At 35.0% G+C, this 17322-nt stretch overlaps 1 protein-coding gene across 2 annotated transcripts in view; it reads right to left on the minus strand.

The window, feature by feature from the left end:
- The window catches only part of LOC109099634 (catenin delta-2-like), a 249903-nt gene that overhangs the window by 20811 nt on the left and 211770 nt on the right, over positions 1 to 17322 (minus strand). For both annotated transcript variants that reach the window (XM_042714368.1, XM_042714369.1), the window contains 4 exons: positions 16856 to 17029; positions 13699 to 13849; positions 4003 to 4237; positions 734 to 818 (listed from right to left, as the gene is read on the minus strand). In XM_042714368.1, the coding sequence (XP_042570302.1) occupies positions 734 to 818; positions 4003 to 4237; positions 13699 to 13849; positions 16856 to 17029 (645 nt within the window). The remainder of the gene's footprint in view (positions 1 to 733; positions 819 to 4002; positions 4238 to 13698; positions 13850 to 16855; positions 17030 to 17322) is intronic.

Consider the following 17322-nt stretch of genomic DNA (forward strand, 5'->3'; position numbering starts at 1 on the left):
ATCTCATGCTCTTACTAGTAGTTCATTTGGGAACATTTTGGTTTGGTTTGACCTTGTTAATGTTTAACTCTACTTTGGCTGCTCATTAACTGTGTTTGAATGCAACAAGAGAGGTCTGGCTACATGTAAATAGGTTAATTCCTTTTGCCCTTAATTAAATTTAATTTATGAGCACACTGTCTATTTAATGCCCCTAAATGCTAGCTAAAAATTTGTGCTTGGAAAGGAAAATAAATCTGCTTTTAATAGCTGTTGCATAGAAATATGGCAACATTCATACAAGGTCTCCTCACATCAGTCTATTCATCATGCTGTTCAGACCATACAATATGTTCTGAATGCAGTCAGCGCTAGCCAAGGCCAAAGTTTGCCTCAATAATCTGCAAGGGAGTCTGAACGGATACACACAATAGTAAGTGCAACAAGCACTTATTGATTGGAAATATCTCTTTAGCCTAGCCGTTACTGCTCAATAGAGCATTCTTTGCTAGTCTGTGTGGATTAATGTTTTCAGTCAGCTACAAGGTGTTGTGCTGAATAAATAGTAGGTCGCACATCTTTGTTGGGGAGGAGGGGTACAAAAACTCTCCAGTTTTCATTCTAAACTATTGTCTCTAAAGGTTCAAACACAATGGTGTGGGAGTGGGAGATCAGGTAGCATGCTAAATGAATTCCTCAGGTTGGTACGGATGAAATGGGACACAGCTGTCATGAGTGGAAGCAGGCCTCCTACCTTCTTATAAAGGCTCCGGAGATCTCTGTACTGCCACATGCTACTGAGAACCTGAGATGCTGCCTTTACCACTTTAGGTGAGTGTCTGTGTGTGTGAGAGAAAGAGAGAGAAGAAAACAGCAATCAACAGCAATAAATGGAAATGTTTAAACAGTCATTCATTATTATCTGTTAAAATCTTATCTATTTTTAAGAGCATATTACTGGAAGATTTATTACAATAAGTAAACTATTTGATCTAATAATTATATAGAACTGTTGTATATTAAATCATATTTATATTATTGTTTCATTCCTTAATATGTTCTTTATTTATTAAAAGGAATATTATTAAACAATATAAAAATATCAAAAGTAATACAATTAAAAGCTATATATATATATAAAAAATATGGAATGTTATTAAATTATATGATATTTTTATATGTAATACAATTAAAGCATCACAGAATCCTTAAAAAAATATTAAGCAGCACAATTGTTTTCAACATTGATAATAAGAAATGTTTCTTGAGCAGCAAGTCAGCATTTCAGAATGATTTCTGAAGGATCATGTGACACTGAAGACTGGAGTAATGATGCTGAAAATTCAGCTGTACCATCACAGGAACAAATTACATTTTTGAATATATTAAAATAGAAAACAGTTATTTTAAATAGTTTTAACTTTTTGTTTTAAACTGCTTTTACTGTATTTTGATCAAAGTAAGCTCTTGTGAGCCTAAGAGAAGAAAAAGTCTTACCACTGCATACTTTGAATAGTAGTGTACTTTTGATGTTTTGATGAATGACATCACAGAAAAATATTTTTGGGGATATACTGCATGTTGTATGAACTGAACACACAAGCCTGAGTTAAACCTTATTTGATCTATATGCAGCACTTCAATATAACAGTGATATCTAAAACAACACATTTTTAAGCAACACACTTTGAAATGTTTACAGAATATCCTAACTCTAAGATCAAAATGGCAATACCAAAATATAACAGAGTAAAATGAGAAACCAATCCTGGTACACTGTTGCTCAGATGCCTATTCCTGTGGAAGCATTTGATGCAGTGAATGGGTTTTCTATGCTTTCTGTGCAAACATTTCACACGGACAGCAGCTTTTGTTATGATTAACAATGCACTACAAACAAAAGAAACAATCTCTTGGTTCTCAAAAATGACACAAATTGTTTGACTTCAGCTGATTTGATAGAACAGCTGTGTCTTTTGTCTTCCGCTGAGCCGAGTCAATCCATTTCAGCTCAAAGGACACAATGGAACAGTTTACAATTGCCACTTGAAATGAAGTTAGAGGAAAATCTTTTCTGTCCTTGAGTGAACATGGCTTTAATAGAGGAAATGAAAGCTGCTCATCCTTCATCATTTCCTCTCATAAATAGCAAAATGGATTCTTAGAGGTGGAGCTGTATGTTTAATTTGACCCTCCCCTCATTTTTCAACATGGATTTTAACATGCTCAGATCTTAAGTTGAGTCAGGCCCTTTCTCAAATTAAACCCCTAAATTTGGTGATGTAAGGCCGCAAAGTCTGTCAGATTTGCTGTGAAGTTTGCATAAGTGAAGATTTCACAAATGGAAACCATAGAATAAGCAAAAAGTTGTGTGCCAAATAGTTTGGGAAAAAGTTTTAAAAAATGTATTTGTTGCTTTTTAAATAACTTATTAAAAAAAAGTTATCCAGTCAAGAGCAGTGAGTTGATTATTTTGCTTTGTCATGCATGATGTGTTGAACACATATCGCAATCTGCACCAAATAAATCCACTTTAAATCAAAAAAGTAATAAAATCTGATGCATATCACAACAAGCTCGCTGGTTGCTGCAACATGCCGGTACTAAATCAACCGGTTGCATTTGTGCTATATCCAGACAAACAAGCACCCGAGTGGCTTGTCCCTTTGATAACCTCTCAGCAGGAAACTGGAAGCAGCTGTCATCGCCATATTGGCTCGAACGGGGCGGACACAGTGTATGAATATCTGATGCGGATATAAAGCAATCGCATGAATTGTCAGTTTGATGAGGGTCGGACTAATGTCTTTAACAATGTCATCACTCACTGTCAGGCTTCCTACACTTGCTGTTTCTAAGAGACTAAAGCAAGCAGCATATAGAAATTCTTGATCAATAAATGATTATTACAAAATATGATTGAATGAAGCACATTTGAAACACCTGTTGCGTGTAACAACATGCCATGTATTGCAACTGAATACACCTATATTAATACACCAAGTCTATAAATAGGGGGCACAATAAAAAATGTAATAAATAAACAAGAAAAAAAAAAACATATATATATATATATAAAATAGCAGTACATTTTAAATATGTTTTTAATTATACTATAATCCTCCTGATCAAACAACAAAATAAAAGAAAAAAATGAAAAAAATATAGATTTTTATTTATTTCAGAATGAGAAATTAGCTTTATTTGGCAAATGTACACAAACCCAAGGAATTTGTTGTGGTTTCCAAAAACAAAGCAAATCAAGGCAAGGCAAAGCAAAGCAAAGCAAAGCAAAGCAAAGCAAAGCAAAGCAAAGCAAAGCAAAGTAAAGCAAAGCAAAACAAAACCCTGTTCACATTCAGGTTTAAATTACAGCAGTTTGCAATCTCATCAGGACCCTTCTGTATATCTTCTGGTGATTCACAAAACCAATAAACCAGTGTCAAGGCTGTTAATCAGTGATTTTTACCAAAGCTAAGTGAGTTTTTTTCCCTGCATTGTCATGGCAGATAATATGCCTTAACTGTGTTAAAATCTTTATTACATACAGCCTCTCGTGACATTTAGCTTTATTCTCAAGGATGCAGCAATACAAACATCAGCTCTTTTTGTCTATTATGGCAAAAGTGAATGTGTTCTTCCTCCATGTTTGCTTTTCTTCATTACAGTTCAGCAAGCACTGAAAAAGCGACTTGCGTCTGATGCATTGCTGATGTATATATGATTTAGCCGAACATCTGTAGACAATGTGGAAGCCTTGAAGCTCATGAAATGTTTATTGAGGTCTGACTCATAATGTTCATCTCATTGAAAAGGTGCTGGAATAAAAGTAGAACTGTGTAGCTGAAAAAAAAGTGTCTCCAAGAGTAATGCACAGTTTCTGGTGAACAAAATAACATGAAAGCACAAGCAAAAACAAAGCCACGAACTACTGGTTAGCGCACACTTCAGGCAATTTTAGTGGTTAGTGATAAGATGCAACCCTATTATAAAAAGAAAGAAAAAAAAGAAAAGACGACTTACTTATCTCCTTTACTCCTGGCAATACCGATGAGCTTCTCAATGCCACCGGCGTCTCGTAAGGCCTTGGCGTTCTCCATGTTCTTGGTGATGACCTCGTGTAGGGCGCAACATATAGCCGTAACAGTGTCATCGCACATGGTTTTACCCGCTGTGCTGTTTGTCGTACCCCCACTGCTTCCGCTAGCATTGCTCCCACCTGGGAGCCGGTGCACCAGGTCTCGCATGGCATACTTACCTAGACAAAGAGAAAAAATAGACAGAAAAAGCATATGAGAATATGGTGATTAGCACTGGAATAATTATGATAGTCAGGATGACATTTTTTCACAGTCAGTATGACTATTGTGCTACAATTTATTCTTAATCTAGAGTATAATAATGCAGGAGCTGCAACAATTCAAGAGTGTCAGATGTGTCGGTTTAAACATCGCTGGATTTCTATGGAGGGGGTGTTATCCTGACTGCAGTGTGGATATATGACTCATGCTACTTTAACAAAGGAAAGAAAATATGAAAAAGTGTGCAAACTCTGACATTAAAAGAACAGCGGGGGATGCGTAATTTAAATTGACTTGGCAACACTCAACAGCACTGAAAAAGGAACTTGACCAGTGGGAGAAACAATATGATTACGTTTATGCATTTGTGTCGGTGAAACAAGAGACAAATTTATGCTATAACACACTAGGTCATATTAACAGGCAATCATAAGCGAAATGATCGCTACAGGATGTTGAGTGCTCTTTCCTCACCCAGTGGTGTACGGGACACCCCCTTATGGCGTTATGAGCTATTTATATTATGGTTAAATTTGCCAAGAGAGGTTTTAGTCCACATACTGTATAGAAGCCATTTCAAAGTGGCAAATATAATGTTTGCTTACACAAACTTTTAATGTCATACAAAGGAGGACTACAGCAATTTACCCTGGAATTACAACTGTCTGAAACAATGGCATTGATCCACATCCACAAAGGACAGGAAACAAGACAGGCCTATGTGAGATAACGTTAAGGTTAAATGTTAAGAAAAAATAAATAAAAAAAACAAATAATAATAATATAATAATTATATATATATATATATATATATATATATATATATATATATATATATATAAATATATATATATATATATATATAATCATATTGTGAGATATAAAGTCACATTATGATATATTAAGCCTCATTATGAGATATGAAATCATATTTTAAGATTTTAAGCCACACTATGAGATATTAATTTTAAATTGTGATGTATACATTTAAATAGTGAGATATAGTTCCACTGTGAAATAGTAAGTGACATTATGAGATATTAAGCCAAAATCTGAGATATAAAAGTTCCACTCTGAGACATGATGCCACATTATGAGATAGCAAGCCACATTGGGAGATATAAAGACACATTGTGACTTTGTGTTATATGCTAGAAATCTTAAAAGAAATAAAGAGAAAGAGTATTTAAAAGAAGACTAAATCTCCAACATACAATTAACACCATTATAACAGATTGTACGTGATGTCATCACTTGTAGGCAAGGCCTACGTATGATCTTTCAATTCTGCTTTGACAAGTTCCTTCCACAGACCTGCAAAGGGCCAGTTAAGAGACTGTAGAAGTTCTTGCATTACCGTGATCTCAACAACAGTAATACTGGTACTGCCATGTCAAAATAGGGTATTATACTGTTTGCTTCTTGAGATATTTGCAGTTGAGGAAATGTTTGGTATGGAAATGTTTAGTTTTAAATTTTTTAGTTGTAAATTTGTTAAGTGTAGATAGCTTGAGGGTATTGCAAGTGTCTACAATTTTCATTTTTGTTGTTGTTTTGCAGCTCCAGAGAATTTTTACATTTAAATGAGAACAAAACATGAAATGCTATTATGTCTACATGTGTATTAATGATAAAACTGGTGTATGAACACAAGCCTACAAGATCTTTCTGTGAAATAGCCGTCCAATTTCAAAAAGAACAAGAAACTAGTTTGCAATAGAGTATTTTCCAGATTTCATGCGGCCACTTTAATTATCCAAGCGCTCCAATATTTTGACCTTTGAAATGCAGAAGTCCTTCTCCTCCTGGCACCCTATTATTCTATCACAGAAGCACACAGCTAATGAAATTAATCTAAGGCTGTTCAATTCTTTCCGCTAATTCCAAATGGTCTCAGAAGGAGAAACACAGACATCATTTTCTTTATGAAGCATACTGCAGAAGAGCTCCGTTTTATCACCAATACGCTTCCAGTTAATTGGTGCCTCCTTATCTTGTGCCTGCAGGCAAAATCGTCTGTCTTGCTTGAGCTGACAATATGGAGACAGTCCAATGAGATGTGAGATTTCTCTGAACAGCGAACTGTGGGAAAAACATGATATTTACAGAATAATAAAAACCTGGTAAAATTACTGATCAGTGATATCATCTCTCGTTGTTCATCTCCAATATTTAAACAATGAACCTCTTCATTACACCCAAAGTGAAATAAATGGATGTCTTGCTGCTTCAACATACAGCACTATATCAGTATCAATATCAATATAATTGTATATAAAATATTTCAATATATTTATAGCTGTACAGTGTTATATTTACAAACTGATATAATATTGCTATAACATGAAAATGTAACAATTTAAGCAAAACAAATGTTTTTAAAAAGATTATAATTTTTTCAATCCTTACTTACCCCAAACTTTTAAGTGTAATTATATCACGGTTTGCAGCATTGACAATAATACGTTTCTTGAGCAGCATATCAGGATATTACAATGATTTTTGAAAAATCATATTACACTGAAGACTGAAATAATGGCTACTGAAAGTCACATGAATAAATTATATTTTAAAACATTAAAAAAGAAAACAGTTATTTTAAATGTTAACAATATTTTTATTGTTATTTTACAATATTTTTACTGTAATTTTGACCAAATAAATACAGCCTTGGTGAGCAAAATCATTAAATCATAATTAAAAACACACTTAATCATAATGAAGTCTGATCACCTTGAAAAGTTAAAGCATAAGATTTTAAGAATAAAATGTAATTTTTTTTATATAATATTAATAAAATTTTTTTGACACATATTGTGATCAGGATCCCATAGAGGAAAAGTGGCATGGAGAGGTGAAACAGGTGAAGTATGGGACATTTTCAGTCCAGTTTTAGGCTTTATGATGATAATGAAACACAAAACTGCATGATTACGAGTAATCACAAGCTTAGGACTCTTCAGTACAAGCTGCTGATTTTCAAGAATACGAATTACTGCAATTCGGACAGGTTCAATTCTGAACATCCGTGCAGAGATCTCAAAGTCAGCCTGAGCATGAAAAACAACAGTGGATAAGTAAAAAGGGCTTTAAGTAACACATTCACACTCCTTGTGATAAATGAAGAGTCTTTTTATGGACTAGGAAGGACGGTTCTGATACATGACGATGAGATCTGGCGACTGTATATGACTCAAGGCTAACCTTGACTCACTAGAGTGCCTCATATACGAGCTCTTGGGAATACGAGGGCTTAGTGGTAATCAGAGGTAAGTGCAGACCCTCCAGCTTATAAAAGCCCATTCTCCCACAAAACAGGCAATCAGCTACACGGCTCTGGCCCATCATGAGCTCCAGAAATACACACGCACCCATAGACATTTACAAAGAGAGAGAGAGCATCCTTCCATTATTGCTGCTTTTATGTACACTAAAATCTAGGTGACCATTTAGAAGACATACGCTATAAAGGACACTGAAGGGAAAGTTCAGTGTCAGAATTTTTTCCACCATGTCATTCCAAACCTGTATGCTCTTTCTGTATAACACAAAAGTTTAAATGTTTAAAGAATTTTTATGTAGTACACTGAGTGAATGCTTTTGAAAGAAGTCTCTTATGCTCACCAAGGATGCTTTTTTTTTAACCAAAAACACAGAAAAATGTAGCAATACTGTGAAATCTTTTTACATTGTACAATAACTGCTTTCTATTTGAATATATTTTAAAATGTCATTTATTCCTGTGATCCATTACTCCAGTTTTCAGTGTCACATAATCTTTCTAATAAGCTGATTTGCTGCTCAAGATGCATTCCTTCTTATTAAATAAAAATAAAAAACAAAAAAATTTATAAAAATAAAACTTTATTTCCAGTTTTAATTAATTTTGTTCATGTATTCCTTTTGTTTATTTCAATTTATTTATTTAGTTTTAGTCAAGGTTGTGTTCAATTTTTGTTATTTTTTTTTGAGAGTTTTTTTTTTAATATATCTTTTTGATGTGAAAAAAATAACTCTGTTTCTCTGGGAAGAACACGTTCAGGTGGTTGACAAGCCATATAATGACTGGAATGGCATTATATCCTTCCATATTGTATAAAATGAAGAGCATTAATATTCTCAGCCAGAGTTCAAAGAGAGTTGGTAAAATGTTCCATGAAGGCCTAAGGGTTTTCGGCTTGGTTTAAAATGTCACACAGTGGTTAAAGGCTTTGGGCAGCATCTCTGTGAGCTTTTATCCTGCAATAACATTTAAATGGATCCAAAGAGACATTTTTTTTTTTTAACGAAGCTAACAGCAGGTTCAAACCCCATTGGCAGAAAATAGCCGACTTGGACATAAAAGAGAAGTACAAACAACAAAGCATTTGAAGAAAGACCTTAAAACAAAATTATTCTTAAAGGTTAGGGAGCAAATTAAAGTGGAAATCAACCACTGTGGAGACCATTTGAAAGGAGAACGTCCAGCAGTGAGGCTTTCATGAGCTATATTGCTCTCTATTACTGTCTTTGATGTCTGTCATATTGGATTAAAAAGAAAAAGCTTCTTCTGAAGACCTATGGATGCAATTTCAAACAGAGCCACCTTGTGGAGTGGCGGCCGGGACAGATAGAGAGATGACTGAATGGCCGGATTTGGCCACAGAAAAGATAAAGTGGTGATTTTCTAGTGTCATTATTATAAAGCAGCTCTTTTGCTTTGAGACACGTACCTCTGGCAATCTCCTAATGAAAGAGAGAGAAAACAGATAAAGGAAGGGAAGACGGAAAAATGACCAAACGGATGCATGAGGGAGCGTGTGAGAGATGGGAAGATTGGCTGCAAATTGAAGCGAGAGAGGAAAGCCGCACAAACACACACTTAGTTATTTCTCTAAAGGCCAGCCTGTCGAGCACATCCCCTCTTTTTTCATCCTTTGTGCAGGTGGGCGGCAGATATGAGTCTTTCAGTCATCAAATCCGGGATGAAACTTTCAATGATGGATCAGAATTTTTCAAATCCCTCTCCATCAACTGAAATGTCGGACCTTTGGAACAAGCCAAGTAAAGCTGATTCTCAAAGTTACAGCACAACTTCAAACATTTCCAACAAATCCACCGAGCTTTGTCTGCTAGTCCTCTGAAGAACGTGTCCCATCACGGTCCGTCTGCCCACACCAACACCCTCCTATTTCAACGCCTAGAGAAGTTTAGCCACCTGAAAGTTTGGAGAGCCATTCCGATTACAAATGACACTACTCTGTTGCTCATCCAGTGCTATGCTTAATGTGTGTCTGCCTTCATTCACGCCTGCTGTGCCTGATTTTGTGCATGCTGAAGCCTCAAACAGCATCTCCGGGGATTTTATACATCACGTTTAAAATTCAGCCACTGGAACTAACAAAAACTGCACTGAAAAATATCCAAATCTGGATATTTTACCCACATCAGGAACTTCAAAGCAGGCTAACGGAGTTCGCCATTTTAGATTGATTGCACACTGATGCTTGCATGTAGATAAAACAAGAGTGAATGTGGAGAGAAAAAGAGTGAAGCAAAGAGAATAGAAAATGTAGGCTATTAATTATGGTTATGAGATCATAAAATATAATAGATGATTTTAATTTAATATGAAAAAAAGATTTTTAAAATATTGGGGAAGTGAATATGAGTTTCAAGGAAAAAACATTTTGAGTGTTATGCATATTTATATTTCATAATTGAAACAATTCATGCAAAATGCTTCAAAAATTATTAAACAGAAAATTTAAATAAAAAAGAAAGCGTAAAATAAAAATTTTTAAAATATTGTACGTTTTTAGATAAAATAATTAAGTAACTTTATAGATATTAAATACAGATTAAATAGTGATTTTTTTTTGCACATACTACATAAAATCTTTCAAATAAAATGTAAAGCACAGGATACATAAATATATTTATAAATATAAAAATACAAAATGATTAAAAATAAATTAATTAAATCTTCTCTCTCAAGAAGATCGAGCTATGATTAACAACATCCTGAAATGCTTCTCTCTCCCACTTCTCTTTAGCATTAATATTATCAACCTCGATACTGGAGAGAAGAAGAGTGACAAAAAAGGCAAGAAAAATAATTGGAAAAGAGAAAAGGTCAAAGCAGACAGAGATTACATTTATACTGTTCCTCAGGGTCTATAAATGTCAATGTGGTTCAGAAGTACACAAAACCAAATTTAATTCAAATGCATCAAAATTAATTATCTTGTAACCTCATGTTAAAAAACAAAATCAAAATAAGGCATCCAACACCAAAGAAGCTTATCTGAATTTTATGATTTGCAATGTGCTGTTTGTCAGCATACAGTATCAAAGCTCCAGGATATAGGCTGATGCTTTGAACTTAGGCTGGTAAATTCATTTATACAAACAATCAATCTTTATTTTAATATGCGATCAAACGGCAGGATTGAATTGGCAATTTACATGCATTTCATGTGCCCAGTTTTCATCCCTGAGCTAAATGTAAAATGAGCTCAAATATAGATTCAGTGATCAACATGTAAAATAAATCACGGATGAAAGGAAGAGACTGTGGGAGAAGTTTCAAAAAGAGGGACCTTGAGTGAGTTTATTGTTTGTGGTTCTCAAAAGCTTTTGATGGATGGCCATGTTGAACTGTCTAAAAAAGCAAAGTGTGAGAATAGCCGCCAGTCACAGACTGTGTTTACTGCACACACTTGTCAATACGAATTAATTTAGAGTCTCAATGTACTCTATATATGGACTCTAAACTCTGCAATCTGATAAAAATATACATTTATTTGTGCATCACATGTACTGTATGTAATTTATTTTTGCATAATCTACTGAGAAACAAGCTAAATCTACAAAGACAGGAAGCACATTTCCATGGCAATGTATAATGAAGACAATCTGCATAATCTAAAATGATTTTGGATGATGTGCAAATCTATGCGGACTCCAGGTGGCAAATGCAAACCAGTTGTTTGGGGAGCTGAGAGGGGGCCTGAAATCAGCGGCAGAATGAGACTGGGGAGCCGTTGCCATGGAGATGGCGAGACTCACCAGGGAAACCACGTTTATTAGCGGGTGAGATCAATAGTCTGCTGCTGATGTCACTGGGAGAATTTCAAATGGTGTGAATCAGTGTGAGACTGGATGAAGGAAGGAAGAAAACAAGCTCTAATTAAGCACCTGATGCGGCGGGTCGCGGCAGACCACTTCCTGTCATTCAGATGGTGATGCTGCGTCATGTACTCGTTAATATGTCTAATTCAGAAGCAGTGTAATGCTAAACACCTGCAGCTCTGTATGAAGGTAAGGTCAAATCCCAATCGCAGGAACCTCAAAGCTTCTGACACATGTTTGGAGGAAACAATATCAATTGTTGACAGGTGTGGATATAGTCATGGAGGAGAGGTATAATTATACTACCCTAAATAAGAACGGACCCACTTTGACTCACTTCATCTCTTCTCTAAGAGTAAACAATGAGGGAACTACCTGCACTGTATGCTTACAGAAACAGAAAAGGCTAATTCTTATTCAACTATGACCATGAAAGTTACAAAGACCATTAACACATTGTCCTCACTATTCAGAGGTATAACCTGAGCTCTCCTAATGCGGTGCAGTGTGCCAAGTGATGAAAGTCTCATCTCTTCCATGTTAATCTTGTCCTAAACAGTGGAAACATGATGAAGTACCACTCAACAAGATATTGGGCGAATTCCACTGAAAGTGAACATAACTATATGCCCTACTCATTCTGAAGGACAGAGCACTTGAAGTGAGGACTCTGAAGGGTGCAGGGCTCAACTGCCTTATGTTTACACATCTGGAACCCCTCACGCAAAGATATATTGTATCTTATTGTTACCCTTAGTAGCAAAACTTATTCAAATTTATCCTCACACTTGTAGCAAAAAAAACTTAAATATAAATTAAAATTGAAAAATTGGCCTTTTTAAAATTTATTTCAACTTATGTACTGCTTTTTGTAGCACTTGTGGTAAACAGACAAGAAAATCGGCTGAATTATGAGAAATTTATATTTTATTTTGGGTTTGGTAACAAATAAATGCCCTCAGTTTACATAATTAATTGGAAGGATGTTTCACCAGGCATCACGTGAGCAGAAATGACAAAATTGCTTTCTTGAAGTGAGAATTATATGAAAGCTTTGCTAATGGTGTTGAGGAAGGGCCCTTTGTGAAGGGATTTAGACAGTTGGCCAGTTTTATTTGGATTGACCCTCTGAAAAACTTCCAAAACTTTTTTCACTTTCAGTAAAGTCAACAAAAAGACAGTAAAGACAGAATAAGTCAGCAGAATAAAACAAAACAACAACAAACAACAACAAAATTAAACAAAACCAAACTAAAACATGGGCAAAACAAAACAAACAAACAAAAAAGTAACCAAACAAAAAACAAACCAAACTAAAACAACAACTAAAACAACCAAAACAAAATCCAAAAGAAAAATTACAACTATTTGAGTAGCCTCCATGCAAAACATCAACATTTTTGAGTTGCATGTCACTTTCAGTAAAGTTAGCTACACAATAAAGACTAAAAAACAACAACAATAAAAACAAAACAAACAAACATATGGAAGCCCGTTTCTGTCACTAAATAAAAAAAAAAATTCACAATTCTGATATAAACTCACAATTGCGAGTTATAAAGTCAGAATTGCGAGACAAAGTCACAACTGCAAGATAAAAACTCGCAATTCTGACTTTTTTTCTCGCAACTACAAGTTTATATCTCGCAATTGCATATTTTATAGTTTATATCTCGCAATTCAGAGAAAAAAAGTCATTGTTAGTCAAAGTCATCATGCAATTCTAAGAAAAAAAGGCCGAATTATTAGATTCGCAATTCAGAGAAAAAAAGTCAGAATTGTTAGATAAAAAGTCGCAATCGCAATTCAGAGAAAAAAAGTTAAAACAAAACAAAACAAAAAACAAAAAACAAATAAAAATCAAACAACGACCCTTTGAGTAGCCTCCATACACAAGTGCAAAACTTTTGAGCTGCATGTCACTTTCAGTAATAAGTCAGCAATAAAGAAATCCCCCCCCAAAAAAACAAAAATATATACAGTATACTCTAAATACAGTTACACAAGCCTAGAATGTGCAAGTGCAGCCTGATGCCTGCTAACCCATTTGAAATGATGAGTGGGCAGGAAATGTGTAATAATAAAATGACAGTTATCTTCCTTTGAGCTGAGAGCTACGAATGGCCCTCTTTACCACACTGGCTAAAACATAAGAGACTGGACTTCATTACAGAGAAGCCAAAGAGATAAGCTGTTAACCCTGAGCACTACAAATCCAATGGCCTTGAACCATTTAAAACAAAGTGAATCACAGTGACTAATAAAATAAAAGAAGACAGTCAAGAGAAGGAAAAAAGGGCCGTACCGATTAACTCTTTATTTCTGACATCCAAGGCCATGTTTCTGAGTGCGGTAGCGACGGCACACACCACACGGTCGTTGTCTATCCTCAGCAGCTCCACAAGGATTGGCAGACCCTTCTCTTTCCTCACCGCCGCACGGATGTACACTGACCACTAGGGGAGACACACACACACAAACAAACAAACAGGTATAAGTCGCTAAATATGACAAATGATATTATTCGGCCACTTTACTATATATAACTCTACATATCAGCAGTTTTCAGGAGACCATGAAGTGTATCGTCATATTTGGATATACCAATGTCTGTAAAGTGCCTCATTTTGGATCAGCACCCTGCTGACAGTGTAATCACACTCCCCAGGTTACAGTGAAAGACTAATACTAGCTCTCTATGGTTCTCTATGTATGACCCCAGCTGTGGGATCAGCCTTTATCAGTGACGGAGTGTCAGCTCAGATTAGACTCTCTGCTACCCTGCACTTCTGCTGTAACAGGGGGAGACCGCAGCATACGGCCCAGCAGGCATCCCCTCACATTCCTCATTTTCTGATGACCTCTGTATGTGTGCATAAAAAAAGAAGAGACAAAAACACAATGACAGAGAAGCTCTGTTCTAAACCTTGCAAGCTGCGAACCTAGAAAAAAATTACTCCAGAATTAAAAGTTTCAAAGGCAATATAAATGTAAATATTTTATATCTAAATATAAAATATTTTTCTTAAATATACAAATATACACAGTACACACACATATATAATATGTAAACACAAACTTTAATGTTTTTATTATTTTTGATAATAAAAACATTAAACGCACAAACCTAAAATGCTTTATAACCTGCATACAGTCAAACCAAAATGTATTCAGACACCTCCAACATTTCACACATCACACTTTATTCACTATAGTTTGGAAAATGGTAATAAAATATGACTTGAACTCAGAGTTAAACTGTGTCAGAACAGGTCAAAGTGTCTGAATAATTTTTGGTCCCACATTTTTGATCAGTTTTGCTGCTAGTCCACTGTATGAAGAATTTTTGGGTATGTCACAGTTTACTTTATCTTGCTATCCTCACTTACATAAATTAACTATAGTGTTCTGCACCCAGTAGTAAAAAATCTGAATGTCTGAATAATATTTGGATTGACTGTATATTCACCTCTGACACATTGGTACTGTAATCATGGTTTGATGTTGCATAATCACCAAACAGCAAAGTACACTCTGATCTGAACGAAAGTGTGCTCTCTTTATCTGTTGCTAGTTTGAGAGACACTGACACTTATTCATTTAGTATAGTTCAAAGGAAATTGTGTTAAATCAGGCAAAGTACCAGCTTACTGGGTTTAGGAACAGAGAAATGGCACTTAAAATTAGTGTGTGGAAATGTAAATCTGTCATTTAGAGAAAATCAACATCACAGTTCAGTAGAACGTGTATTTTTGTAATGCAATACAATAAATATCCTTGAAACTGTAATTGAAAAGGATTTTTTTGATGAGAAGGCATATAGTTCACGCTTGAGTGTTTTTGATCCATCTTAAGTTAAGGGCTTTGTTTCCATTTCGTAGTACACACAGCGTGGGATTTAATAATCCCACTGTCCGAGATGGACTTTGAAAACATAAACAGAGAGCTTAGTTCACACATATTAGATGGGGGCTCAATGTCAGCTCTTCTAGATGAACAAACAGAGCAGCCAATTATGAAAACTGGACCGCTTTCCTGTTTTTCTCTTCAACAAACTCAACACAACAGCAAACACGAATACAACCTGATGCCCTGTAGGTGTGGAGAGGGGTCGTATGGACGCCGCTTTCATTTAACTTCTTGAACGGGGTCTAAACCTGTTATGAGACTTCAAACCAATCCAATCCCATTGCATTTGTTTCCATCTGAGCGTATTGATCTTGTAGAGCACATCAGGTGGATTAGAGCTCTCGAGCAACAGAAGTAAAACAAGCTTTTGTCGCTGAGAGATGGTGAAAAGGATGTGAGAACAAAGAGAGAAGCAGGGGCCAAGAGGGAGGTTGGTACTGGTTTAAACATCTGATGAAAGCAACCAGTTTCAGGTCAGGAAAAATGCAATTTTACACCATTTCTTCATGCACCTTTCAATAAATTTAGATCCTGACAACAGCTAATAAAACCTTCAGTTAAAAAAAGAAGAAAAAAACACATTAGGTACCAGAGTGTTGCTAAGCTAAAGTGCTCTGAAGGGTTCTTATCATGCTGATATGTGGTTGTTTGTCCAATGCTAGGTGGACCAAGTCAAAAGAAAACTGTTATTTATAATTTTCTGTTTCAAGAATACGTTCTACAGTGAAATATATGAGATTTTTTGGAAATCATAAGACAGACTGCCTTGGAAAGTAATAACACAGAAAGTCAGATGAATTATGGCATCATTCAAATGTGTGTGACATGCTGAATTGTAATACTTTAAAGGTGTAAAAGTAAACTAATAAACAGTTAAACATTTTAATCTTTTTTATTATTGAAATATTGAACTATTTATTATATATTTTTTAAAGGCCCTCAATGCTAAGAATACATTGGTTTACACTCAGACAGCTACCAATAATTAAAAATAAAACTATAATCATTTTAATATATTTGTACATTTAAAAAAATATATTTTAATGTTTTTAAATACCCCTAACCCTACAGCAAGTAAACATTTGCCCTATGACAGATACCAAAAATTAAAATTAAATAAATGAATACAAAATTCTTTTCCAAATTAGAGTTTACCAGTTTAGCACACACACACACACACACACACACACACACACACACACACACACACACACACATATATATATATATATATATATATATATATATATATACATATACATACTGTATATATAATTTTATAAAATTATATATGTTATTAAAATTAAATAAATGAATACAAAATTATATATATATATATATATATATATATATATATATATATATAATAAATGAATACAAAATTTCAATATATACAATATATATGAGTCATAATTAAATGAAAACCCAATGATGAAGGCTGACACATAATAATGAGATAATCTTCTTGTATTTTAAACAACATTTGTTGCATACCAAGCCATATCTCCAGCACAGACAGATGCGTACACAAGGCAACTGACCATAGGGCTTACCTTCCAACTCCCAGCAGCCAGATTCTGCAGCGCCCCAGCAGCTCCCTCCAGCGTGTCCGGGTTTGAGCACTCAGACAGGAGGGTGAGGTAAGGCTTTACTATCGAAGGATGCCACAGCATTTGAATCCCTTTCGGGGGCTCAGCAGTATCTGGCAGCGGTCCCACACCATCCCACTATAGAAACAAAGAGTGTTACAAGAAAAACAAGTCAGTCAGATCCGAAATCCATCGCCATCAGCATCTAAACCCTTATAAAGGGGCATTCACACAGAAATCTGCAGTGACAAAGCAACTTGACTTATTTTCAATGAGCAACAGTGAGAAAAGTTTGACTTTATGTAAAAGTGCAGATATTCAAATATGTGAAGTCAGTGAAGAAAACGTGATATGACAGGGAAATGAATGTGAGTTTACTCTTCTGTACAGTAGTGTATATCTATATAATAAAAAAAAAAACTGCATCAGAA

Source organism: Cyprinus carpio, chromosome A24 (assembly GCF_018340385.1).
Source record: "Cyprinus carpio isolate SPL01 chromosome A24, ASM1834038v1, whole genome shotgun sequence".
NCBI classification, from domain to species: domain Eukaryota; kingdom Metazoa; phylum Chordata; class Actinopteri; order Cypriniformes; family Cyprinidae; genus Cyprinus; species Cyprinus carpio.